This window comes from Narcine bancroftii, chromosome 1, assembly GCF_036971445.1.
Source record: "Narcine bancroftii isolate sNarBan1 chromosome 1, sNarBan1.hap1, whole genome shotgun sequence".
Lineage (NCBI taxonomy): Eukaryota > Metazoa > Chordata > Chondrichthyes > Torpediniformes > Narcinidae > Narcine > Narcine bancroftii.
The window spans coordinates 351,463,796-351,490,208 of NC_091469.1; the positions used below are offsets into that span (position 1 = coordinate 351,463,796).

Consider the following 26,413-nt stretch of genomic DNA (forward strand, 5'->3'; position numbering starts at 1 on the left):
CCACCCCATGTTGACAGGAGTGAAACTCGCAAGTCTGCAGATGCTGTGATTGTAATAAAAACACAGAAATGGTGGAGGAACTCAGCCGGACTCTGAGTCCATGGGAGGTAAAGATATATTACTGATGTTTCGGGCCTAAGCCCTTCAAGATTTAAGCAAAAATAAAGGGCTCAGATCAGAAACCTCAGTAATTTTTCTTTACCTTTCATAAATGCTGCAAAGCTGGCTGAGTTCCTCCAGCATTTACAAGGTGTTTTCACTTGTCATGTTGACAGCTGGGTAATTCAAATTGATTCAATTAATTTAACACATGGCAAATTTATAAGTTAGAATTACCAATGTTGACTAATCACCAGAAATAAAACCATAGATTTACTGACTCTTACCATATATATAACCATATAACCACTTACAGCACAGAACAGGCCAGTTCGGCCCTACTAGTCCATGCCGTAACAAATCCCCACCCAGAAGGAATTTAAAAGATGGGAATAAATGCATTGCAAAATCTGTTCTCTTTGATTCAGAACAAATGCCTTAGCTATAAATATTGGACTACTGTTTCACTGTTGGTACCACTGAACTAACTTGGTTATCTGTTTCATGCTGATTGAAAGTGTGTAGTAGACTTCTATTTTTAATTCTTTCTACTAATTATTTCATTGCAAATGTGATGAAATGAGCCAAGCCAGAATCATACGAATTTAAAATATTGAACCACTTTCTTTCTAGCTATCCATTGCAGCTTTCCATGATTCAATCTGCACAATCAAGCCCACAAAATTCACAAAGTAATTTCCTTCGAATTCTGCTCATTTCTGCAGAAACCTGTTTTTAAAGGTCTTTTAATTTCATTACTGATTTTACTTACTAAGAATTCATCACCGGCACTACCAATAAATGCTTCATCGAGTTCTTAATCAAGGGCCCATACCTGGAACGTTAACTCACCGATCATTTCTTCCGCGGGATGCTAGTTTTCCTCCACCAATTCTTTCTCTGCTTCAAGTCTATTTTCATTGATTTAAAACCAGCTTGTTATTCAACCAGACAGACAAGAACCTCTTTAAAAAAAAAATTCTATCACGGTGATCAACATTTTTTCTGCAACATTAATACAATTTGCTTTACAATCATAACCCCATTCAAGGCATCGTTTATAGTAAAGAAAAAATTTAGGTTTGCATCCTATTGCACTGCTTTTGCTATTTGATGGAGGACTGTGAAATCATTATATTTTCAAAGATGTTTTAAATGTTACCTAACCAATATGTTTAGGGTTCCCTTGTCCAATTATGCCCAAAATGTTTATTCTTATTTGCATTACAAAAGCATAATAATTCTTAATGGAACAAGTTGGGCAAAGAAACTGGCACCCAGAGAGAAACATTAATGTGGCACAAGGAGCTGTTATCATTTGCCTACTTCATAGTCAATCAAAATATAATGTTAAGAGAGTAGACATTTTTTATATCTGGATCGGATTTAAAGGATCAACAGAATAATCTGCCTGATGGATCAGCGATGGATCAGCATGTGAAAGGGGTTTACTTCTGTGGCAGCTGAAGGGTTCAAACTTCCTATTTTCCTGATTATCTTGTTGCCAAAATGTAAGCCTTATTTAATTGTGTAATCTGAAGTTTATCACACTGAAGACATGATCATCAATTGCAGCTAAGATAGGTAAATTGACTTAACCAACTATTATTAGTAATTTCTGTAGTAAAATTTATCTGCCTTCCAAGGGACCCGTGCTGGATAAATTGAATGAAGATTATGATAAGATGTTACACATCTTAACAAACAAAAGGTGAAAGCAGAGTCTCATCCTTTAAAAAGTCTCTTTTATTTTTCAGTTCTGCTGAGTGCACACATGTGCAAACAAACCCTTGCAGAGACTAACCAAAAATAGCAATGAAAAGCTGGAGGGACTGCATGAGACCCATTGAGTCCTCCCAATGTTTCATTGTTTAATCAAGATTCTAGCAACTGCAGTGATTGTTTCTCCAACCAGAATTACATCTGTCAAAGACCCAATTAGTTGACACAAAAGTTCTAAAAGCACAATGACCTTGGAGGGAAACAACTGTAAATCTTAAATATTCAGTGGATATAACTTATAACTGCGTAACTGCAGGGTGAGAGGTAGATTAGTCTCTACAGGCACTTCTTTAGTTATAAAGGCCTTGGGTTTGTGGGTTCCAGATGGAGCAAGGGTACAGACAGCAACAAACACTTGGATTCTTTCTTGTTAATTTATGAAAGTTAGCAAGAAACGTGATGTCCTGCATAGTTTTGGCAAATTAAGCATGTGGTTCTTGTTTCATGCATCTTTGAGTTGTGGTCTGGAAAAATGTGTATTAATGGCAAGACTTGAAGGACATTGGATGATTTGGGCCATGGTTGGAATGAAGGGTTTGAAAATAGAGCATATCACAGGCTGGCCTATCAATGACTCCAAAGCTGTAGAGTGAGAAACGATGGGCTTTGTTACACTTTAGACTTTTAGTTGGCCTGATTTCAAGTGCTCGACTGAGGGCAGGGAGAGGGAGGTCGACCTTTATTCCAAAGTCACAAGGGGAGAAGTTACCAGGGAGCGAATCACCCATGGGGGACGGGCCAGCTACCCATTGACAGTCACATATACACATATTTGTATCACCACACGTTGATTGTAGCATTTGGCAGAATGGCTTCCTCCAGTTCCTGTCTCTCCAAAGGAAATTTTCCAAAAGATAATTAATTTTAATACTTCAATTTTCCCAAAGAAGGACTGGGTTAAACACTCTCTTCTTTCTCAAATGTAGAATTAATGAACAAGAGAAAGCAGGGAACCAAAATTTTGGCTAGTTAATTTATCTTTCAATATTGCTGCCCAAACATTCACAACTGCTTGGTTCCTGGCATTATGCTGCATCCAAAATTGAGATTAAAGGAAGTAAATTTAGGAGGCAATGTAGAATGTTCTGATACTACCACACAGCACATTTAGCACTGTTGGTCAGCAAACCATTATTAGGCAAATATTTCCCTGGATGGTTTTGTATTTAAGCCACTCCTTAGCCTGGTGTATGGTATGTCATTCACATAAATTAAGAAGATTCACAGCAAATTGATTAATTAATACAAAAATAGGGCAAGCAATGTACTCTTCTGTGCAGCACATGAAGTGTACCTCCAAGTAATAAAACTCCCTGTAATCAAACTCTTGAGATTTCCAGCTAATAACAATTACAGCACGGAAACAGGCCATTAGGCCCTTCTAGTCTGCACCAAACCAAACACACCTCTCTAGTCCCACCTCCCTGCACAATGCCCATAACCCTCCATCTTCTTCTCATCCATATACCTGTCCAACCTTTTCTTAAATAATACAATTGACTCCGCCGCCACTATTTCTCCCGGAAGATCATTCCACACGGCTACCACTCTCTGAGTAAAGAAGTTCCCCCTCATGTTACCTCTAAACCTCTGCCCCTTAATTCTTAACTCATGTCCTCTTGTTTTAATCTTTCCTCCTCTTAACGGAAATAGTCTATCCACATCCACTCTGTCTATCCCTTTCATAATCTTAAATACTTCTATCAAATCCCCTCTCAACCTTCTACGCTCCAAAGAATAAAGACCTAATCTGTCCAATCTCTCCCTATACTCTAGATGCTTAAACCCAGGTAACACTCTGGTAAACCTTCTCTGCACTCTCTCCACTCTGTTTATATTCTTCCTATAATTAGGCGACCAGAACTGCACACAGAACTCCAAATTAGGCCGCACCAACGTCTTATACAATCTCAACATCACCTCCCAACTCCTATATTCCATGCAATGATTGATAAAGGCCAGCATACTAAAAGCCTTCTTCACCACCCTATTCACGTGAGTTTCTACCTTCAGGGAATGATGTACCATTACTCCTAAATCTTTATGCCTCAATGCTCTCCCATTTACCACGTTTGTCCTGTTCTGATTCTTCTTACCAAAATGAAGCACCTCACACTTATCAGCATTAAATTCCATCTGCCATTTTTCAGCCCACTTTTCCAAGCAGCCCAAATCCCTCTGCAATCCTTGAAAACCTTCTTCATTATCCACTATTCCACCTATCTTAGTATCGTCTGCATATTTACTAATCCAATTCACCACCCCATCATCTAGATCATTAATGTATATAACGAACAACAATGGGCCCAATACAGATCCTTGAGGCACACCACTGGTCACCGGCCTCCAACCTGACAGACAATTATCCACTACCACTCTCTGGCCTCTCCCTTTCAGCCAATGTTCAATCCATTTGACTATCTCAAAATTTATACCTAAAGACTGCACCTTCCTAACTAACCTTCCATGTGGTACCTTATCGAAGGCCTTACTGAAGTCCATATAGACAACATCCACTGCGCTACCCTCATCCACATTCCTAGTCACCTCTTCAAAAAATTCAATCAGATTGGTCAAACATGACCTTCCTCCCACAAATCCATATTGAGTGCTCCTGATCAGACCCTGTCTATCCAGATGTTTATAAGTACTATCTCTAAGAATTTTCTCCATTAATTTACCTACCACAGACGTCAAACTTACAGGCCGATAGTTGGCAGGCTTCCTCCTTGAACTCTTTTTAAATAACGGAACCACATGCGCAATGCGCCAATCCTCCGGCACTATCCCCATATCTAATGACATTTGGAAAATTACCGCCAGAGCCTCTGCTATTTCCTCCTTCACTTCTCTCAATGTCCTGGGGAAGATCCCATCTGATCCCGGAGACTTATCCACCTTTATGTTCTTCAAAAGCCTAAAACTACATCTTTTGTAATCTCTATATTCCCCATATTTACCCAATTTGCTTTTTTTTATCTCACATCTCCCAATATCCTTCTCCTTAGTGAATACCGAAGAAAAGAAACTGTTCAATATCTCCCCCATTTCTCTAGGCTCCACACACAGTTTTCCGCTCTGATTTTCAAAGGGACCAATTTTGTCTCTAGCTTTCCTTTTACCATCAACATATTTGTAGAACTCTTTTGGATTAGTTTTCACCCTGCTTGCCATAGTTTCCTCGTACTTTCTTTTAGCTTTCCTAATTCCTCTCTTAAGATTCCTCTTACATTCAATGTATCTTTGAAACATCTCCTTAACTCCATGCTTCTTATATCTAATGTACGCCTCCCTTTTTCTTCGAACCAAGTTTCCAATATTCCTTGAAAACCACGGCTCTCTCCAACCTTTTGCCCCTCCTTTTAACCTAACAGGAACATAAAGCTTTTGCACTCTCAAAATCTGATCTTTAAAAGACTTCCATCTCTCTACTACATCCTGCCCATAAAACAAATTGTCCCAATGCACACCCTGTAAGTCCTTTCGCATCTCCTCAAATCTAGCTTTTCCCCAATCAAAAACCTTAATCCTTGGCCCTGACTTCTCTCTTTCCATAATGACATTGAAGCTGATGGCATTATGATCACTGGACCCGAAGTGCTCGCCAACACTAACCTCCGTCACTTGACCCATCCCATTTGCCAACAGTAGATCTAACACTGCTCCTTCTCTGGTTGGCACCTCTACATATTGTTGTAAAAAACTATCTTGCACACATTTCACAAACTCTAACCCATCCAGTCCTTTCACAGAATGTGTTTCCCAATCTATATGTGGAAAATTAAAATCTCCCATAATTACAATCCTGTGCTTATCACAAATATCTACTATCTCCCTACAGATTTGCTCCTCTAGGTCTCGGTCCCCTCCGGGTGGTCTATAATACACCCCTACAAGTGTAACCTCTCCTTTCCTACTCCTCAGTTCCACCCAAATAGCCTCCTTGGATGTGCCCTCTAATCTATCCTTCCTAGGCACCGCTGTAATATTTTCCCTGACAAGCAATGCAACCCCACCTCCTCTTGCCCCTCCGACTCTATCACACCTAAAACAATGAAACCCAGGGATATTCAGTTGCCAATCACATCCCTCCTGCAACCATGTCTCACTAATCGCTACCACATCATACTTCCAAGTATCAATCCACACCTTCAGCTCATCCACCTTTTTTACAATACTCCTGGCATTAAAATATATGAATTTCAGAGATTTCCCAATTTTTAATCCCTGTTTTCCCTCATCTTTAATAACATTATTTACTTTTCCTGCCAATTGCCCTTCATCTTCTTCCAGAGCATTTCCCTTCTCTATCACCTGCCCATCCATATTCAAATACTTACTACAACCTTTCTTTGTTTGGATTCTAACCTTCTCCTTACTGCTCTGTACTATTTTATTCCCTCCCCCCAACCATTCTAGTTTAAAGGATCCTGAGTAGCCCTAGCAAATACCTCTGCCAGGATTCTGGTCCCCCTGGGATTTAAGTGTAACCCGTCCTTACTGTACAGGTCACATCTCCCCCAAAAAAGGTCCCAGTTATCCAGAAACTTAAAACCCTGGCCCCTACTCCACCCCTTCAGCCACGTGTTAATCCTCCACCTCATTCTATTTCTATTCACACTGTCACGTGGCACAGGGAGTAATCCAGAGATTACCCCCTTTGCGGTCCTTCTTTTTAACTCCCTACCTAACTGCCTCACTTTTTAGGACCTCCTCTATTTCTCCCTATGTCATTGGTACCTACATGAACCACGACCTCTGGCTCCTGTCCCTCCCACTTTAGGATAAGATCTTTGTTGAGAATTGAGAAAGCTCCCAGAGTCCTGGGCAATATTTATCCCTCACCTAGCTTAATTAAAGCTGAAAAGTGCAGTGTGTCTTTCGTGGCAATCTTCTGAATGGAGTATTGGTGAATTGCAGTCTTTGTTGATTTGGCGAATAAAAGGGTCATTTCATTTTCATTCGGGAAGTTTATTTGTTTAATTTGGTTTTAGATCTTAAATCTCTTAATTTTACAGGTTTCACTTCTTTTTTTTCTTTGGCTTGGCTTCGCGGACGAAGATTTATGGAGGGGGTAAAAAGTCCATGTCAGCTGCAGGCTCATTTGTGGCTGACCAGTCCGATGCGGGACAGGCAGACACGATTGCAGCGGTTGCAAGGGAAAATTGGTTGGTTGGGGTTGGGTGTTGGGTTTTTCCTCCTTTGCCTTTTGTCAGTGAGGTGGGCTCTGCGGTCTTCTTCAAAGGAGGCTGCTGCCCGCCAAACTGTGAGGCGCCAAGATGCACGGTTTGAGGCGTTATCAGCCCACTGGCGGTGGTCAATGTGGCAGGCACCAAGAGATTTCTTTAGGCAGTCCTTGTACCTTTTCTTTGGTGCACCTCTGTCACGGTGGCCAGTGGAGAGCTCGCCATATAATACGATCTTGGGAAGGCGATGGTCCTCCATTCTGGAGACGTGACCCATCCAGCGCAGCTGGATCTTCAGCAGCGTGGACTCGATGTCACAAATTGGTAAACAAGTAGTCTTTGGTAGAAAGTATTTAGATAACATGCCAGAACTGCACAATTAAAATTAAATGACACATATAACTGGGGGAAAAAAAAGTTAAGGTTCCTGCTAAAAGCACATTGTCTTTGAATTGAATTGTTCATTGTGATATGTGCCAAGATACAGTGAAAAGTTTTATTTTGCATGATATCTAAGTAAGTCAACTCGTACTTAAGCACAAGTAGTGCAATAATAAATCAGAAGTGTGGGGTTTTCATTACAGTAGATTAGAGTGCAGTTTATAGGCTTGTGAAGATGAAGTGCAAGGTAGACAAAAAAGTACAGTTAAAATAGTGTTGCATCATCATCTTTTACCAATGAGAGTTCAATTGCAGAGTCTGTAGCAGCTGCAAAAAAAGACTGTCCTTCGATCTGAACCAGTTCTTAGAAATATCCTCTGAATGCAGTGTTCATGGTGCAGATTTTGTATGTAAGGTACTTAAGTAAGCTAAGGATTAAATAAGATGGTTACATTAAATACATATTTAATGATGAGCATGTTAAAGCATAGGAAATGTTGCAACTGCCATTTATGAGAGTCAGTTGAAGCCAGGGGATTTGTGGAAACCTTATCTGCAGTTAGTGTTTGTAGCATGAAGCATTTTTGTTCACAGCTGGAGTCTCTAAGATTGGGAGAGTGATGCTTGAGAGAGGTGTTACAAACTAGCAATCCCTTAACTAGCTCTAACATAGGAACAGCAATGGTAAATTTGAAAAAGAAGTCTTTTAATTGAACAATTCCTCAGATAACATCTCTCAAAAACTCTAACCTCTCTGCTAAATTAAGCCTCACTCTGCACAAGTGTAAGATGTGTGTGTGTGGTTTCAAAGTCCAGACCATTACAAAGGCTTGCTTCTGGAAATGTCAATTTTAAAATCCCATTTCAAATCTCTTGTCAAACACTAAGATCTTTTTAAATTATGTTCCAGAAGGAATGATGTTTCAGCAGACTAGTGGGCCAAATGGCTTTGTTATATAGTCAGGATAATGTGAACTATTTAGTCTTCTTCTTTGGCTTGGCTTCGCGGACGAAGATTTATGGAGGGGGTAAAAAGTCCACGTCAGCTGCAGGCTCGTTTGTGGCTGACAAGTCCGATGCGGGACAGGCAGACGCGATTGCAGCGGTTGCAGGGGAAAATTGGTTGGTTGGGGTTGGGTGTTGGGTTTTTCCTCCTTTGCCTTTTGTCAGTGAGGTGGGCTCTGCGGTCTTCTTCAAAGGAGGTTGCTGCCCGCCAAACTGTGAGGCGCCAAGATGCACGGTTTGAGGCGATATCAGCCCACTGGCGGTGGTCAATGTGGCAGGCACCAAGAGATTTCTTTAGGCAGTCCTTGTACCTTTTCTTTGGTGCACCTCTGTCACGGTGGCCAGTGGAGAGCTCGCCATATAACACGATCTTGGGAAGGCGATGGTCCTCCATTCTGGAGACGTGACCCATCCAGCGCAGCTGGATCTTCAGCAGCGTGGACTCGATGCTGTCGACCTCTGCCATCTCGAGTACTTCGATGTTAGGGATGTAAGCGCTCCAATGGATGTTGAGGATTGAGCGGAGACAACGCTGGTGGAAGCGTTCTAGGAGCCGTAGGTGGTGCCGGTAGAGGACCCATGATTCGGAGCCGAACAGGAGTGTGGGTATGACAACGGCTCTGTATACGCTTATCTTTGTGAGGTTTGTGAGGGCTTTGGCAAATACTAGAGCGCATCGGATGTCCCCCAAAGTTCCTCAAAATGATTATCCAACTGCACGAAAACCAACAAGGTCGGGTCAGATACAGCAATGAGCTCTCTGAACCCTTCTCCATTAACAATGGCGTGAAGCAAGGCTGTGTTCTGGCACCAACCCTCTTTTTAATCTTCTTCAGCATGATGCTGAACCAAGCCATGAAAGACCCCAACAATGAAGACGCTGTTTACATCCGGTACCGCACAAATGGCAGTCTCTTCAATCTGAGGCGCCTGCAAGCTCACACCAAGACACAAGAGAAACTTGTCCGTGAACTACTCTTTGCAGATGATGCCGCTTTAGTTGCCCATTCAGAGCCAGCTCTTCAGCGCTTGACGTCCTGCTTTGCGGAAACTGCCAAAATGTTTGGCCTGGAAGTCAGCCTGAAGAAAACTGAGGTCCTCCATCAGCCAGCTCCCCACCATGATTACCAGCGCCCCCACATCTCCATCGGGCACACAAAACTCAAAACGGTCAACCAGTTTACCTATCTCGGCTGCACCATTTCATCAGATGCAAGGATCGACAATGAGATAGACAACAGACTCGCCAAGGCAAATAGCGCCTTTGGAAGACTACACAAAAGAGTCTGGAAAAACAATCAACTGAACTATTTAGTAACCACATAAGAATATATCCTTCTCACCACAGTGGTGCACAAGTTGCTACAGTGAGAAGGGTGTACCTGTATTTTTATGTGGTTATATGTATGTATGTACATCTGTGTGTGTGTGTGTGTGTGTGTGTGTGTGTGTGTGTGTGTGTGTGTGTGTGTGTGTGTGTGTGTGTGTGTGTGTGTGTGTGTGTGTGTGTTGTGTGTGTATATATATCTATATATAGATATATCTATATATATCTATATATAGATATATAGATGTATATATATGTGCGTGCGTGCTAAGTTATTTGAGAAGCCCCCCAGTCCATCACTGGATGTGCTACTGTTGCTCCAGCCATTTTTTTTGTCATTTTTTTTGTTCTCTTCTTTCCCTTCATATTTCAGTGGCTTTATTCTTGTTCTCTTATACCTCTGCCACCATGTTAGAATTGGATGGGCAAGAGGGAGTGCTGTAGCATTGTTTGTCAGAGAAAATATTACAGCTGTGCTTAGGCAGGACTGATTGGAGTGCTCACCCAGAGAGGCTGTATGGGTGGAATTGAGGAATGGGAAAGGGGTAGTTACACTTATTGGGGTGTATTATAGACCAGCTAATGGGGAATGAGAACTAGAGGAGCAAATTTGTAGGAAGATGGCAGATGTGTGTAATAAACACAGGATTGTGATTGTGGGAGATTTTAAATTTTCAAATATAGATTGGGAAACTCATTCTGTGAAAGGACTGGATTGACTGAGTTTGTAAAATGTGTGCAGGGTAGTTTTTTTACAGCAATAGGTAGAGGTACCCACTAGAGAAGGGGCAGTGTTGGATCTACTGTTGGGGAATGAGATGAGTTAGGTCATGGAGGTATTTAGGGGAGCACTTTGGTGCCATTAACTACAATGTAATTATGGAAAGGGATAGGTCAGGGCATAAGAATTAGGTTTCCAAATGGGGAAAAGCTAGCTTTGAAGAGATAAGAAAGGATTTACAAGAAGTGGATTGAGACAATTTGTTTTATGGGAAGGATGCAATAGAGAAATGGAAATCTTTTAAAGGTGAGACTTTGAGGGTACACAATCATTATGTTCCTGTTAGGTTAAAAGGCAGAATAAGAAGTTTGAGAGAGCCATGGTTTTCAATGGATATTGGAAACTTGGTTTGAAAAAAAGAGGGAGACCTACAATAAAAGAAACAAGGAATAAAGGAGATGTTTGGAGAATACATTGAATGTAAAAAAATCTTAAGAAAAAATTAGAAAAGCTAAAGGAAGGTATAGCAAGGAGGGTGAAAATAAATCCAAAAGCTTTCTATAAATATGTTAATAGCAAAAGGAGAGTTAGGAATAAATATGGTCCCTTGGAGAATCAGAAGGGACAACTGTTTGTGGAGCCAAATGAGATGGGGGAAATATTGAACAAGTTATTTGGTATTCACTGAGGAAAAGGTTATTGAATTGTACAGGGTAAAGGAAGAAAAGAGGGTAATTATGGAAACAGTAGTGATTAAGAAAGATGAAGTACTGGAACTTTTGAAGCATATAAAGGTGAATAAGTCTTCAGGTCCCAACAGGATTTTCCACAGGAACTTGAGAGATGTTGGTGAGGAAATTGCAGAGGCTCTGACAGTGATTTTTCAAATGTCACTAGAGATGGGTATAGTGCCAGAGGATTGGCGTATTGTACATGTGGTTCCTTTGTTTAAAAAGGTTCGATGAGCAAGCCTGGCAATTATAGGCCTGAAAGTTTGCTGTCGGTGGTAGGTAAGTTAATGGAAAGCATTCTTAGAGATCATGTTTATAAGTATCTGGTGAGACAGGGTCTGATCAGGAATACTCAAAATGGATTTGTGTTGAAGGTCATGTTTGAGCAATCTTGTTGAAAATTTTTGAAGAGGTGACTAGGAATTTGATGATGGTAGAGCAGTGGATGTTGTCTATATGGACTTCAGTATGGCTTTCGATAAGGTTCCACATGGAAGGTTGGGAAGGAAGGTTCAGATGTTAGGTATTAATTTTGAGATAGTCAAATGGATTCAACAGTGACTGGAAGGGAGATGACAGAGAGTCATAGTGGATAAATGTTTGTCAGGCTGGAGGCCAGTAACAACGGTGTGCCTCAGGGATCTGTATTAGGTCCCTTTGCTGTTTGTCATTTACATTAATGATCTGGATGATTGGGTGGTAAACTGGACTAGTAAATATGCGGATGATACTAAAATAGGTGGAATTGTGGATAATGAAGGTTTTCAAAGATTGCAGAGGGATTTGGACTGCTTCGAAGAATGGGCTGAAAGATGGCAGATGGAGTTTAATGCTGAGAAGTGTGAAGTGCTTCATTTTGGAAGGAATAATCAAAATGGGACAAACATAGTAAATGGGAGGGCATTGAAGAATGCAGTGGAGCAGAAAGATCTAGGAATAACGGTTCATCGTTCCCTGAAGGTAGAATTTCATGTGGGTAGGGTGGTGAAGAAGGCTTTTAATATGCTGGCCTTTATAAATAAAAGCATAGAATACAGGAGTTGGGAAGTGATGTTGACACTTTTCAAGGCATTGGTGAGGCCAAATGTGGAATGCTGTGTGCAGTTCTGATCACCGAATTATAGGAAAGATATCAACAAGGTTGAGAGAATGCAGAGAAGATTTATGAAAATGTTACCTGGGTTTCAGGATCTAGATTACAAGGAAATATTGAGCAGATTAGGTCTTTATTCCTTGGAGCATAGAAGGTTGAGAGTGGATTTGATAGAGGTATTTATGATTGAGGGGGATAGAGTTGATGTTGTGGTGATTTGTAATTACACCACTAGGCCACCAGGGATCATCCCGGTGACCTTGTCCAGAGCTACAGTCTAACCTTCCAGGTTCGTCTTGCAGAGAGACAAGACCTCTTAGTGTACATATTAGTTTATTAAAGCTGTCTTATACTAGCACCGCTGGTGTGGTTATTGTCAGTACAGATGTGTATAGGCTTTTTCCTTTGAGGGTAGGAGAGATTGAAATAAGAGATCATGACTTAAGGGGAAAAAGTTTAGAAGTAACATGAGGGGGATCTTCTTTACCCAGAGAATGGTGGCTGCATGGAATGAGCTTCCGGGAGAAGTAATGGCAGCAGGTAATGTCATTTAAGGAAAAATTGGATAGGTATATGGATGGGAGGGGAATGGAGGGTTATGGGCAAGGTGCAAGTAGGTGGGACTAGAGGAGAGTACTTAGTTCGGTACAGATTAGCAAGGCCGTAATGGCCGGTTTCCGTGCTGTAATATTTATGTCATGTCTCTGTGTTACTTGGGAGGCTTCTTAAATAATTTAGAGATGCAAGATTCAAATAACAAAGAGACTTTATTTACTGATGCCTTACTGAAAACATTGTTGAATTGTTTTAAAAAGTTTCAGCAGAAGTGCAATTTAGCTATTTAAAAAATGCAACAGCAGAGAAGGTTGGTTATATATTTCACTGAACAGGCAAGTGAGGCCTTGACTTATTTAATAGCTGGGTGTTTACAGGGGTGGAGAAAAATGATCCAGAGTAGATGTTTGCAAAGTTTGCTTCTCACCTTGAACCCAAGTCTAATCATAGAATTAAACACTATGAATTTCCAGGCTTAATCCAAGAGGCAGATGAAACTGTTGATAACTTCCTCACTAGACTAAAAGTTGTTGCTGCAAAATGCAGATTTAAGGATATAGAGGAAAGATTAGTTGATCAACTAATATGTGGGAGTGCCCATGCCGAAGTGCAAAAGTCTCTTATAGGGAAGGATAGCTTGAAGCTGGCCGAAGCTATAGACACAGCCAGAACCTTTGAAGCCACGAGGACGCAAATGAAATCCCTATCTATGCAGACCCACCCACAGCAAAGAGAAGGAAGTGTTGATGCTATAAAGAACACAAATCAGAAAAGTACAAACCCTCAAGGCCTCCAGGAAATGTAGCAGACAACACTACTTCGATGACCCAAACAAATGCTGAATGTAGAGCCTGTGGTAAAGCAAACCACTGGGTGAATTTGTGCAAGTCTAGTATGAAAAAAACAGTAATACCAGTGAATAAAAAAGACAGGAAGTAGATCCACCACATAAAAGAAAACAACCATACCCAGATATTGGACATAGAATCCATACAGCTTCATGAGATGTTGGGTGAGATGAAAGAAGGAAGCGAGTTGCACACAAGGATCCAAATACAGAGGACAATCCAGAACAAGCCTACGATACTTAACCTAAAGGTGAAGCTGGATATTGGATCACAAATCAACGTCCTTCCACTCAGACTCTACCACCAGATGTTCCCAGAGAACATAAAAGGGTATCCAAAAGAGTGCATTGGAAACAGCAAATTTCACATTAACAGCCATGTTGTCCTACGATCAAGCAGCCAGGGAGAGCTAAGATCAATGGCTGCCATAAGGGAAAAAAACATCTTCTGTACATTCTACATGGTAGATGTAGACGGACCAGGATTTCTAGGTCTGGATAGCTGTCGGGAGTTGCAGTTGATCTCTGTCAATAATGAGATCCAGACAAAGAAGATACCCAGTAGAATCAACAGGCACATACAACAAAAAGAGGAAATGATTTCCACAGAAGTACCTGCCAGGCCATGGCACACAGTGGGAGTAGATCTGTTCACTGAAAACCAAGATTTGTATTTAATAATAGCCTGTTACTGTTCTAAGTTTCCATTTTTCATAAGAGTGAAAGATCTGAGTGTCAACTATCACCTCAGAAATGAGAGCGCTCCTTATTGAACAAGGAATAGCTGAGCAAGTAATATGTGACATGGAACACAGTTCACGTCACAAAAATTCAGAAAGCTGGCTGCAGAGTATGGGTTTGTTATCACTACATCATCCCTATACTACCCCAAAGGTCATGGGTTCATTGAAAGAATGAAATGCACACTAGTTAAGCATCACAAAACAAAAGAAGACCCATACCTAGCTCTTCTATCATTACGAGCAACACCTTTAAGGGCTGACATGAAGTCCCCAGCAGAACTTCTAATTGGCAGGAGATATAAAACAACTCTGCCAAGCAAAATACACTCTCCAGAAGACCAGGAGGAAACCAGAATATGGCTGACATGCAAGAAGGGCACCAGCATATAACAAACATGCACAAACATTGCCAGAACTCTTCAGAGGGAGAAAACATGGGCCCCGGCAAAGGTCATCAGAAAAGCTAAGACACCAAGATCATACATTGTCAAGACAGACTTTGGCAATCAGCTGAGGAGGAACAGAATTCCCATTCAGCCAACAAAAGATGTGATGAAGCAGAAAGCTTTAATACCAGCAAAGCCTGCCACATCAATATCAAGTGAAGTATCAACCAATATTAGCGAAACATCAACACAGCAGTTTTTGGGCAAAGCACAACAAGCTACATCACTAACACGTGTACCAGCAACACAGAGCTCAATGATCGCAGCCAAATCAACAAGATGGTGAAGCAACAGACTGCTGCCAGTATGATATCGATAAGAACTATTTAAAAATAGTTGTGTAAATCATTTAGTGTACAAGTTCAGTTAATTAAGTTGGACTGGAAAGAAAGTGATAAACAACACTTTTCTTTATCTTGAGAAGGAAGGATGTTATATAGTCAAGATAATGTGAACTATTTTGTAACCACATAAAAATACACTCTTCTTACTGTAGTAACTATAGTGCACCACTGTGGGGTGTATGTATATGTATGTGTGGGTGTGAGCAGTTCCCTGAAATGGTGGAAGGCATCAGTAAGTCATAGTGGATAAATGTTTGTCAGGCTGGAGGCCAGTAACAACGGTGTGCCTCAGTATTAGGTCCCTTGTTGTTTGTCATTTACATTAATGATCTGGATGATGGGGTGGTAAACTGGACTAGTAAATATGCGGATGATACTAAAATAGGTGGAATTGTGGATAATGAAGGTTTTCAAAGATTGCAGAGGGATTTGGACTGCTTCGAAGAATGGGCTGAAAGATGGCAGATGGAGTTTAATGCTGAGAAGTGTGAAGTGCTTCATTTTGGAAGGAATAATTAAAATGGGACAAACGTAGTAAATGGGAGGGCAGTGGAGCAGAACGATCTAGGAATAACGGTTCAGTAAGTAAAGTCTGTTTTATATGAATCTTGCATCTCTTAGTTATTTAAGAAGCCTCCCAAGTAACACAGACATAACAGGCCTGTTTTCTATGGTTCTAAGTTTTTATAGAGCAGCTTTCTTACAAACTCGCACATCTTTCAATACGAGAATTTTCTTCCTGCTGGTCTATTCACACGTTTCCTCCTAGCTTTTTAGGGTTATAGAACTGATTTACTTGATGAGTGAACAGCAGTCCTGCCTTCTCAGAGATTGCCCTTCACAAAGGTCAAGTTTTATTCAGGTCACTTCAAATATCACTGCTTTTTACACTGCCTTTTCACCAGGGTCAGGCTTTCATCGACCTGCTTTTCACAGACTTTATGCAGCTCCGTGTCCTCTGACTCAAAAACAAAATTCTCCAGCCTTCTTTATCCTGCCTCTCTTCCCATGTGACCTGACATCACACAGTTTCAGTCTGTTCTGAAAAACATCTCCTGTTTCAACATTTGATTTTGTAAAGTCTGTCATCTCTCATTCAAATGGGTCTGGGGTTTGCAGCACTGCCAAATGTATCCTGTAAGCACACCTTGCCCTGACATTCACCGTGATCCATTATAACTTCATGATTGGCTTGTCTGCTATACTCGGCGGCATTTCCAAACTAACATCTTCACAAGATGAGTTAAAGGAATGGAAGTAAGCCATTCAGCCCATTGAATCTGCTCTTGTTCTTGTTCTCTCTTAGTGTCATAGTGTTTGTCAAATGTGCTATGGTGTGTGTACCACTCTAACCAAGCCCATTACATAACCTAAGATGTATAATTCTAAGTTACTTCAAATATTATCAACCCATCGGTTACAGAGGGAAGAACTTGCCAGGATATTTTCTTGCATGGGGCAGTTAAACCTCTGAGATTATGTACTGTTGAATTGGTCAGTCAAGGCCAAAAGGAAGATGTGGCTACAAGGAAGGATTTTTATGGGGAACTAGACAAGGGCAGGGTTTCCACCCCTTGCATTCGCCTAATAGGAATAAAGATTTTAAATCCTGGGGAGAGACGGAGAGACGGTCTCACTACTGGATGGATGAGAACATTGACGTCAATACCATAGTATAGAGAGGCAATGAAAAAGGTGTATTATCAGAGAGTTTTGCATAAAGCCTATTCCCTGCAGCTAGGAGTCCTAAAGGTTGTGTTGCCTGCCTGGTGCCAATGTTATATAAATCTCCTCAGAAGTGGAGAGCAGAAGTGTGGGAGGGAAAAGTCCTGGTTGTCATGCCCCATGTGGGAACAAATGATAGAGAGAACAAAGAAAGAAATTCAGCTGAAGGGAGCATGAGAAATCAGTGAACAAAAAACAGAACAAGAAAGATAATAATCTCTGAATTACCAGATGACTTGCATCTCGATTGGTATCTGGTATATAAAATCAGAGCATTGAACATATGGCTCAAAGATTGATGAGCGAGACATGGCTTTCAATTCTAAGAGGGAGCTGTTTCAATTCAATAGGGTTAACTTCATTTGGGATGGGACTGATAACCTAGTAAATTCAGTAACTGGTGCAGCAAAGAAGGCTATAAACTAAATAGTCCACAATGGGTGTACAGGAGTGTTCAGAATGGCACTGAGAACTGTATCAATGGCAAAAGGAGTGTTTTCATATCACAAACTATTTGTTCATGCTCGCTCAGTGGAAGAAAAATAGAAAATATTTGAATATAAATGGTAATACTGGACAGAATAATCTTTTCCTCCTTTTCTCAACCCCTACCCTTCTTTCTCCTATCAGAGAGCTACCTTTAGCTCTCTTCTCTTTCATATCTCAGCTCCTTTGTCTTCTACCCTCCCACCTGTATCTAAATTTTACCTCTTAGGCTGTACTCCTCCCCTTCCCCTTTCTCCTCTCTACTCTCCTCCGCCCCCCCCCCCAACGTTTTATTTAGATGGCCACATTTTTCCAGATACCTGGTGAAGGGATCAGGCCTGAAGCATTGATTGTTTTTACTTCCTGTGGATGTTGCATGACCTATAAAACTATAAGACATAAGAGCAAAAATGGGCTATTCAGCCCATCGAGTCTTCCCTAGCATTAATCATGAGCTGATTCATTTACCCACTCAGGCCCACTGCCCAACCTTCTCCCCATAACTTTTGATACCCTGGTAATTAAGAACCTATCATTCTCTGTCTCAAATACACAAATGACCTGGTCCCCACCACAGCCTGTGGCAACAAATTCCACAAATTTACCACCCTCTGGTTAAAGAAATTCCTCCGCATCTCTTTTCTTAAGTGGATGCCCATTAATCTAGACTTTCTCAGCATGGGAAACAATCTTTCTACATCTACTCTGTCCATGCCATCAGCATTCAAAATGTTCAATTGAGATCCCCTCGTCATTCTCCTAAATTTCAAGGAGTACAAGGCAAGAGCTGTCAAACATTCCTCATACGTTAACCCTTTCATTCCCCCAATCATCCTTGCAAAGCTCCTTGAAATCCCCTCCAATGTCAGTTCCTCTTTTCTTAAATGAGGTGCCCAAAACTGCTCACAGCACTCCAAGTGAGGTCTCACTAGCACCTTATAAAGCCTGAACATCACATCACTGTTCTTGTATTCTATTCCTCTCAAAATAAATGCCAGCATTGCATTTGCTCTCTTCACCACTGACCCAACATCCAAGTTTACCTTCAGGCTATACTGCACAAGGACTCTCAGGTTGCTTTGCTTCTGGGTATTTTCAATTTTCTTCTCATTTACAAAATAGTCTGCCTGTTTGTTTATTTTTGACAATGTGCATGAGCTTACACTCTCTGGCATGTATTACATTTGCCACTTCCCTGCCCTTTTAAAAAAAAATTCTACCTGTCTTTCTGCAGCCTCTCTGTTTCTTCAACACTACCAGTTCCTCCACCTGCCTTCACTTCATCTGCAAACTTAGCCACAAAACCGTTAATTCCATAAATAAATCATTAATATACAATATAAAAAGAAGTGCCCCAATGCCAACTCCTGTGGAAAACGTTGAGCAACTGGCAGCCAACCAGAATATGATCCCTGTATTTCCACTCTCTCTTTTCTGCCAATCAGCCAATGCTAGTTTGTTTCCTGTAATACCATGGGCTCTTATCCTGTTAAGTAACTTCATGTGCAGCACCTTGTCACATGCCCTATGAAAATCCAAAAACACAACGTACACTGCTTCTCCTTTATCTAGCCTGCATGCCATTTCTTCGAAGGATTCCAATAGATTTGTCAAGCAAGATTTCCTTCAATGAAAATGTGTTTGCTTTGGCCTATCTTATCACATGCCTCCAAGTACTCTACAAACTCATCCTTGACAATCAACTCCAAGATCGGGCTAACTGATCTATAATTTCCTTTCTGCCTCTCCCTCTATTCTTGATTATTAGATGACATTTGCAATTTTCCAGTCTTCAGGATCCTGAATGATCATTACTGATGCCTCCACAATCTCTACTGCTACTTCTTTCAGAACCTGAGGATGCAATCCATCTGACCCAGGAGACTTACCCACACTTAGACCATTCAACTTTCTGAGCATCTTCTGCCTTGAAATAACAACTGCACTCACTTCTCTGACATCTGCCACACTGCTCATGTCTTCCAAGTGAAGACTGATGGAAAATACTCATTTAGTTCTTCTGCCATCTTCTAGTTGCCTCCTATTTCTCCAGCATCATTTTCTAGTGGTCCTATATCTAATCTCATCTTTTTTACTCTTCATATACTTGAAGAAGCTTTTTGTATCTCTTTGATATTATTTGCTATATTCATGCTTCATCTTTTCCCCCTTATGTTTTTTGTTATCTTTTGTAAGGTTTTGAAAACTTCCCAATCCTTTCATCCCATTATTATTTTTTTTTGCTTCCTCGTATGCTCTCTCTTTGCTTTTACATTGGCTTTGACTTCCCTTGTCAGCCGGAGTTGTGGCATTTTTCTATTTGAATATATCCTCTTCTATGGGATATATTTATCATGTTCATTCCTTTTTTTCACAGAAATCCTTTCCATTTCTGCTCAGCCATCTTCCCATCTAATGCCCCCTTCCAATCTATTTCAGCCAGTTCCCCTCTCATGCCACTGTAATTCCCATTACTCCACTGAAATACTGACACATGTGACTTTAGTTTCTCCTTGTTAAATCTCAAATTGAACTCGGTCATATAGTGATCATTGCCCCCTAATGTTTCCTTTATTCCAAGATCTCAAATCATCTCTGATGCATTACACAACACCCAATCCAGTATAGCCTATCCCCAACTGGGCTGATCAACAAGCTGCTCTAAAAAGCCATCTCATAAGCATTCTACAAATTCTCTCCTTGAGATCCAGTCCCATCTACTTGCATGTTAAATTCCCCAATAACTCCCATAGCATTGCACTTCTGAAAGGCCTTTTCTATTTGGTGTTGAAATTTGTTGTCCACATTCCAGCTACTGTTTGGGGGACTGAATATAACTGCCAAAAGTGTCTGTGCCCAGTCTCTCTGATGTAAAGGAGACCACAAAGGGAACACCAGATATGGTAGATGACTTTTGCAGATTCACAAGTGAAATGTTGCTTCACTTGGAAGAACTTTTTGTGGCCCCGAATGGTGGTGAGGGAGGAGATGTGTGTGCAAGTAGAGCCTCTCTTGTGATCACAGGGGTCGGTACCAAGGGTATGATTGATGGGAGGGAGGAGAGGACAAGGGAGTCACGGAGGGAGTGGTCCCTGTGGAAGGAGGAGAGGAGATGGGAGCAATGTGGCTTTCCCTCCACCACCATCAACTTAGCGCTTGCCCGCATATCCTCCATTAACTGCACATCTGCCCTGGCCCTCTCCATCCCCACATACAAGGTCAGAATTCCTCTTGTGCTCACCTAGCATCCCAACAGCCTCTGCATCCAATACATCCTCTTCCACCATTTACACCACCAACTATATGATTCCACCATTAGACACCATTGTTCTCTGGTTGGCAGAACTTGTCCTCACCTTCAATAATTTTTCCTTTGACTCATCCACTTTCTCCAGATCAATGGAATAGCCATGGGCACCCACATGGGTCCCAGCTATGCCTGTCTTTTTGTTGGCTATGTGGAGCAATCTATGCTGCCCCTCAGCTCTTCAGCAATTACTTTGATGCTGCCTCATGCACCCATGATGAGCTCATTGATTTCATCCACTTTGCTGCCAGCTTCTATCTCAAACTCGTTTACTTAGTCCATCTCTAGCAACGCTCTTGTTTTTCTTTGATCCTTCTGTCTCCATTTCAGCAGACAAACTATCAACAGACATCTTCTACAAACCCACCAACTCTCACAGGACTGCACTCAGGATGAGGACTTCCTTGCCAGATAATCAAAGATGTCCTCCTTCTTCAAACAATGTGGTTTGAACTCAGCATGCATCTGTATATCTTCCATTACCCGCACATCTGCCCTGGCCCCCTTCGCCCCCATGCACAACGAGGACAGGATTCCTTTTGTCTACGCTTAGCACTACCACCAGCCTCCTCAACAAACATCCTCATCTGCCATTTCTACCACCTACTATATGATTCCACCTCTAGACACATATTTCCCTCTCCTCCTTCTGTAGGGACAGCTCCAATGTCCATTCCTCCTTCCCTACCAATCATTCCCTTGGTATCTACCCCTGGACCACAGGAGATGATCCACATCTCCTCCCTTACCATCATTCAGGTCCCCAAACAATCCTTCCAAGTGAAGTAACATTTCACTTGTGAATCTACAGGGGTCATCTACTGTATCCAGCGCTCCTGTTGAGGTCTCCTTTACATCAGAGAGACTGGGAAATCGCTTTGTTGAACCTCGGCTCTGTCCACAGCAAAGGTGTGGATTTCCCAGTGGCCACCCATTTCAAATCTCCATCCCATTCTCTTGCTAACCTGTCTATCCATGGTCTCCTGCACTCCCAGACTGAGACCACCGACAGATTGAAGGAACAACACCTCATCATCAGACTGGGCACCCTGCAACTGGATGGCATTAATAGCCACTTCTCTGATCTCCACTTTGGTATATCATAATTATTGTCTTATTTGATTGATTGCTTGCTAGTATACTTTATTCTTCAAAATACAGATGTTCTTGATAGTTCTGGATCAAAGCAACATTCCTTTTGCTGAGGAAAACTCATCATAATGAAATATTGAGCTGCATCCAGTGCAGAACTGTTGACATTTCATTGCATTAAGTGCCACCAGATTTATAAATACTGTGCGATTACAGATGATTCCATCTTCAATCTTCAATGCCAGATGTTTGCAGTTAATTTCCCCACTATGCTTCAATCTCATGGAGTTCAGTGATGGTTCAAGGTTGTAAGAAAGTGTGGCTGGCTTTAACTTTGATTCTTTCCGTAGAAGAATGAAAAAGATTTTCTATCTTCTGCACATTTCTGTTTAATTTCCTTCACTTCTTTGGTGTCTGATACTACTCAGTGTAAATGAACAGTAATCAGGCAGATTGTACCACCACTTTCTTTCCTGTGTATGATTCATAGTGTGAAGAATTTAATCAAATAATACATTCAAAGACAATATTTTGCTTCAGCAAGGCATTAATGTTTATGATAAATGCTCAGTGCAAGTAAACTGCTGTTAAAATCTTCAGTGCTCTTATTTTATTAGATTTTACTGAACAATGTCCAATTAATTCAGCAACAAGAGTTAAGATCTAATTGCATCAACCCTATGTTGATATATTTCAAATTATTAATGAGTCTCAATGTCCACCTTTGGAGACAGATTCAGCCGTTAAGATGTTTTACTTTGATTCTTCAGGTAAATGGTTGACAGTTTCTTACTCTAAGAAATGGATAGATTAAAAATAGGCAGAGATTAAGTGCATAATTTAGTTAAGATCCTAAATAAGATCCAAGGCAGAGAGAAGGAAACAAAAGGATAGCCAGAGGTTAGCTGTATAATTCCAGCACCTCCATCAACAGTGCTCTCCAAGGACTTGGTACATTCTCCTTGTTAGTGCTTTCTTCCAGGAACCCCTGTTTCATCCCACAGTCCAGACTTTCTGAGTGGTGGATTGACTAGCTATTGCCTAGTGTGTAGATGACTGATAAAATCAGGAGGAGTTGAAGGGTATGTCAAGGGAGTAAGTCAGAGGAAAAATTATTGAGGAAATGGGATTTCTCTGGAAATCAGTGCAGACACAATGAACAAAATTGTCTCATTTTACACAATATGAAACTATGAAAAATATCCTGCTGCAGAGGATAGTTTCCAGGTTGGGATTGTTGGGCTGAATAATTTGTTTCGCCTTCGTGAGGTCAATTTAATTCAAAGAGCATCTAGTGAAGAAAATTATGTGGATAATTCTCATGATGTAATTTAAAAATAAATATTTTTAGATATTATCTATTGCATAGATTATATCTATAGTTTTCCTTTTGGCATCCTTAGGCACTTCAAACCCAAGGAAATAAAGTCAACATTGTATTGTTGTTAACACAAGAGCCAATTTGAATACAGCCGATAACCATCCAATAGCCAAGGATACAAATTGACTTGGGCACTTGGAATAACTTGCCTGTTCAGCTCATCTGTCCATCTCTTAAAATGGAGTGATTAAGATCAGGGATGATCAAGTGACTAACAGGGATTGTGTTGTCACTTTGATTCTTTCCTGAGATGCACGAAAAGGAGCTGGAAAGAGATTTAGAAACAAGAAGGAACATTTTATATCAAAAGTGTGACATGCAGGGAGCTGATGCAGAACAGTGAGCAAATCATTTAATTTCATGCATCCCAGAATGAAAATAAAATCTCTCTCTCTCTCTCTCTCTCTCTCTCTCTCACACACACACACACACACACACACACACACACACACACACACACACACACACACACACACACACACACACACACACACACACAGAGCATTTCTCATTATAGAAGTGTTGGAATTAAATACTAAACATGGTGTAATAGTCTTGAAAATGAGTTCAGCACACATACGTTTTTGGAAATTGCAGATTTTCTGAGTTCACTACCTGGGGATTAAATTGAATCAATTCATATGACTTTTATAAAAAATTGGAGCAAAAAGAAAACCCATCAGTGTATAACACTTGCACAAATATCTGCATATAATAGACTTGAATACAGGTTTGTTACATAAATCTGAACAGAAGGAAAATAAAAGTACAAATTAATGTTTGGCTGGTGTTAAAATGAATAAAACTTTCAGTTAATAGATGTCCAAATACCACAATAGCTGGAAAAAAAATCAAAATATGTGTATTTTCAATTATTTATTGGGGTTAGTTGGGAAAAAGTAAACTAATAAACATGTATAATGTATAGAAATTATAGCCAAATTACAGAAAAATAAAATTGAATCACCAGGCAGATTGAAACGAAGAGCTTGCCTAAAATGTTCAACATCCAGCATTGTCAATCAGGTTATTCCTGCGCATGATAGGATGCTCTGCAGAGAAGAGGTGGAGTATGCTCACCACCGTTTTTATGGTCTGTTAAATGGGGAAGGTGTTCATTCTTTACTAAATCTCCTACCAGAGATTTCTTCTTCTTTCTTTATGCTGGACAATAGAAATTTTTAAAGAACAATGGACAGGCGTACTTAATGGATGAAAAAATAACATATTTGTTGTACCCATTTCAACCTGTGTGCCTTATGAATGTTAAAGTCAACAATTCCAGGAAGGACTGTTGAAAAGACAATTCGTATAAATCCATGCAAATCCAGGTAATTTTCCATTAGTGCTTGTACGATATTTCATTTCAAAGTAATTTGTTTTGAACACTGTCTTGTATTTGAAACAACCTAGAAGGCTGCATGACAAGAATAGTCTGATGCTGCAACTAGCTCTGATCTGTATTTCCTGTTTCAGCATGTCAACCTAAGCAGTGATTTTCCTGGAGTCACATGATTCAGCCAGGCAGCTCCTCAGTCGCAGGCATGAATTCCTCGTACACACACGGCCTGACAGAGACCTCACAGCTCAGGAAACAGAGTGTGGTGGAAATGACCAATGCCAATGGCTTTCACAACAATGGCTCCTCCGTTGGGTGCTATGAACAACTGTGGATCTCGACAGAAGCTTTCGTCATGCTAGGTATTGTCAGTCTCTTGGCAAATATATTAGTCATCACAGCCATCATCAAAAACAAGAATCTTCACTCTCCCATGTACTTTTTCATCTGCAGCTTAGCAGTGGCTGATATGCTTGTCAGTGTGTCCAATGCATGGGAGACCATCTTCATTGCCATGTTGAAAACTAGACACTTACTAGCTCATGACAACTTGATTAAGAGCATGGACAATGTATTTGACTCAATAATCTGCAGTTCTCTTCTTGCCTCCATTTGCAGTTTGCTGGCCATCGCTGTTGACAGGTACATCACCATCTTCTATGCCCTGCACTACCATAACATCATGACGGTGAGGCGGGCTCTGATAGCTATTGCTAGCATTTGGGGAGCTTGCACTGGTTCTGGAATCCTCTTCATTATCCACTCAGAAAGCACCACTGTGGTCATCTGCCTCATCGCCATGTTCATTGCCATGCTAGCCATTATGTCCTCGTTGTATGTCCACATGTTCATGCTGGCCCGCTTACACATCAGGCGTGTTGCTGGGTTGCCTGGCAGTGGTGCTATTCACCAGGCAGCCAACATGAAAGGGGCCATCACCCTGACCATCCTGCTGGGGGTTTTTATTGTATGCTGGGCTCCATTCTTCTTACACCTTATTCTCATGATTTCTTGCCCCCGAAATCCTTATTGCATCTGCTTCATGTCACACTTCAATATGTATCTAATCCTCATCATGTGCAACTCCGTCATCGATCCCCTCATCTATGCCTTCCGCAGTCAGGAAATGAGGAAGACTTTCAAGAAAATAATCTGCTGTTTCAGTCTACGGGGGAATTGTGACCTGACAAGTTAATATTAGTACCATTAAAGCAAAATCAAACTTGCGGCCACAGGTTTTTACGTTGACATGAATTCTTCTTGATTGAACAAAGGAGCACCTTGTCCTGCAAAGATACCTTGATATTTTCTACATGATTCCCAATTTTTATCCCATTACCTTTTAAAAGGTATTTGTTTCTTTGCTAGAGGAAATTTACATGGCTCCAGTCATCCTTTCATATCTGATGAAAGAGATAAGTCTCAGCAGTGAGTATTGGCAGAAGATCTGTTCATGGAATGGTTTGGAGATTGGTATTGAATTCAACAATTTCCATCAAACGTTAACTGGAGACTTATGGTTTGTAATCAGGGTGGAAAGATTGACCTTTATTTATTTTTAACCATGGACACTAGAATGAATTTAGCATTCAATAGCATTCTGTGATGACTGAACTGAAAGTCGTCAGTAATTATAAATCACTATTATAGTATCTAATAGCTGGAAAGGAGCTATTCTGCCCCTCCTGTCTATATCAAGTTTTTGAAGTAGTTGTCCTACTAAATCACATATCCCAACTTTAGCCCAATTACCTTAGCAAGTAGTACTCCTTCATCATATGTAATTAAAATTTGGAATGACCCTTTTCAAGTTAAACCTTCTT

The 26,413-nt window shown here is 40.8% G+C and overlaps 1 protein-coding gene across 1 annotated transcript; it reads left to right on the forward strand.

Annotated features, from left to right (window-relative positions):
• Window positions 1-24,795: 24,795 nt before the first annotated feature.
• On the forward strand, window positions 24,796-25,785 carry mc4r (melanocortin 4 receptor). The gene has a single exon (XM_069915343.1). It carries the CDS (start codon window positions 24,796-24,798, stop codon window positions 25,783-25,785), a length of 990 nt encoding a protein of 329 aa, XP_069771444.1.
• Window positions 25,786-26,413: the final 628 nt, after the last annotated feature.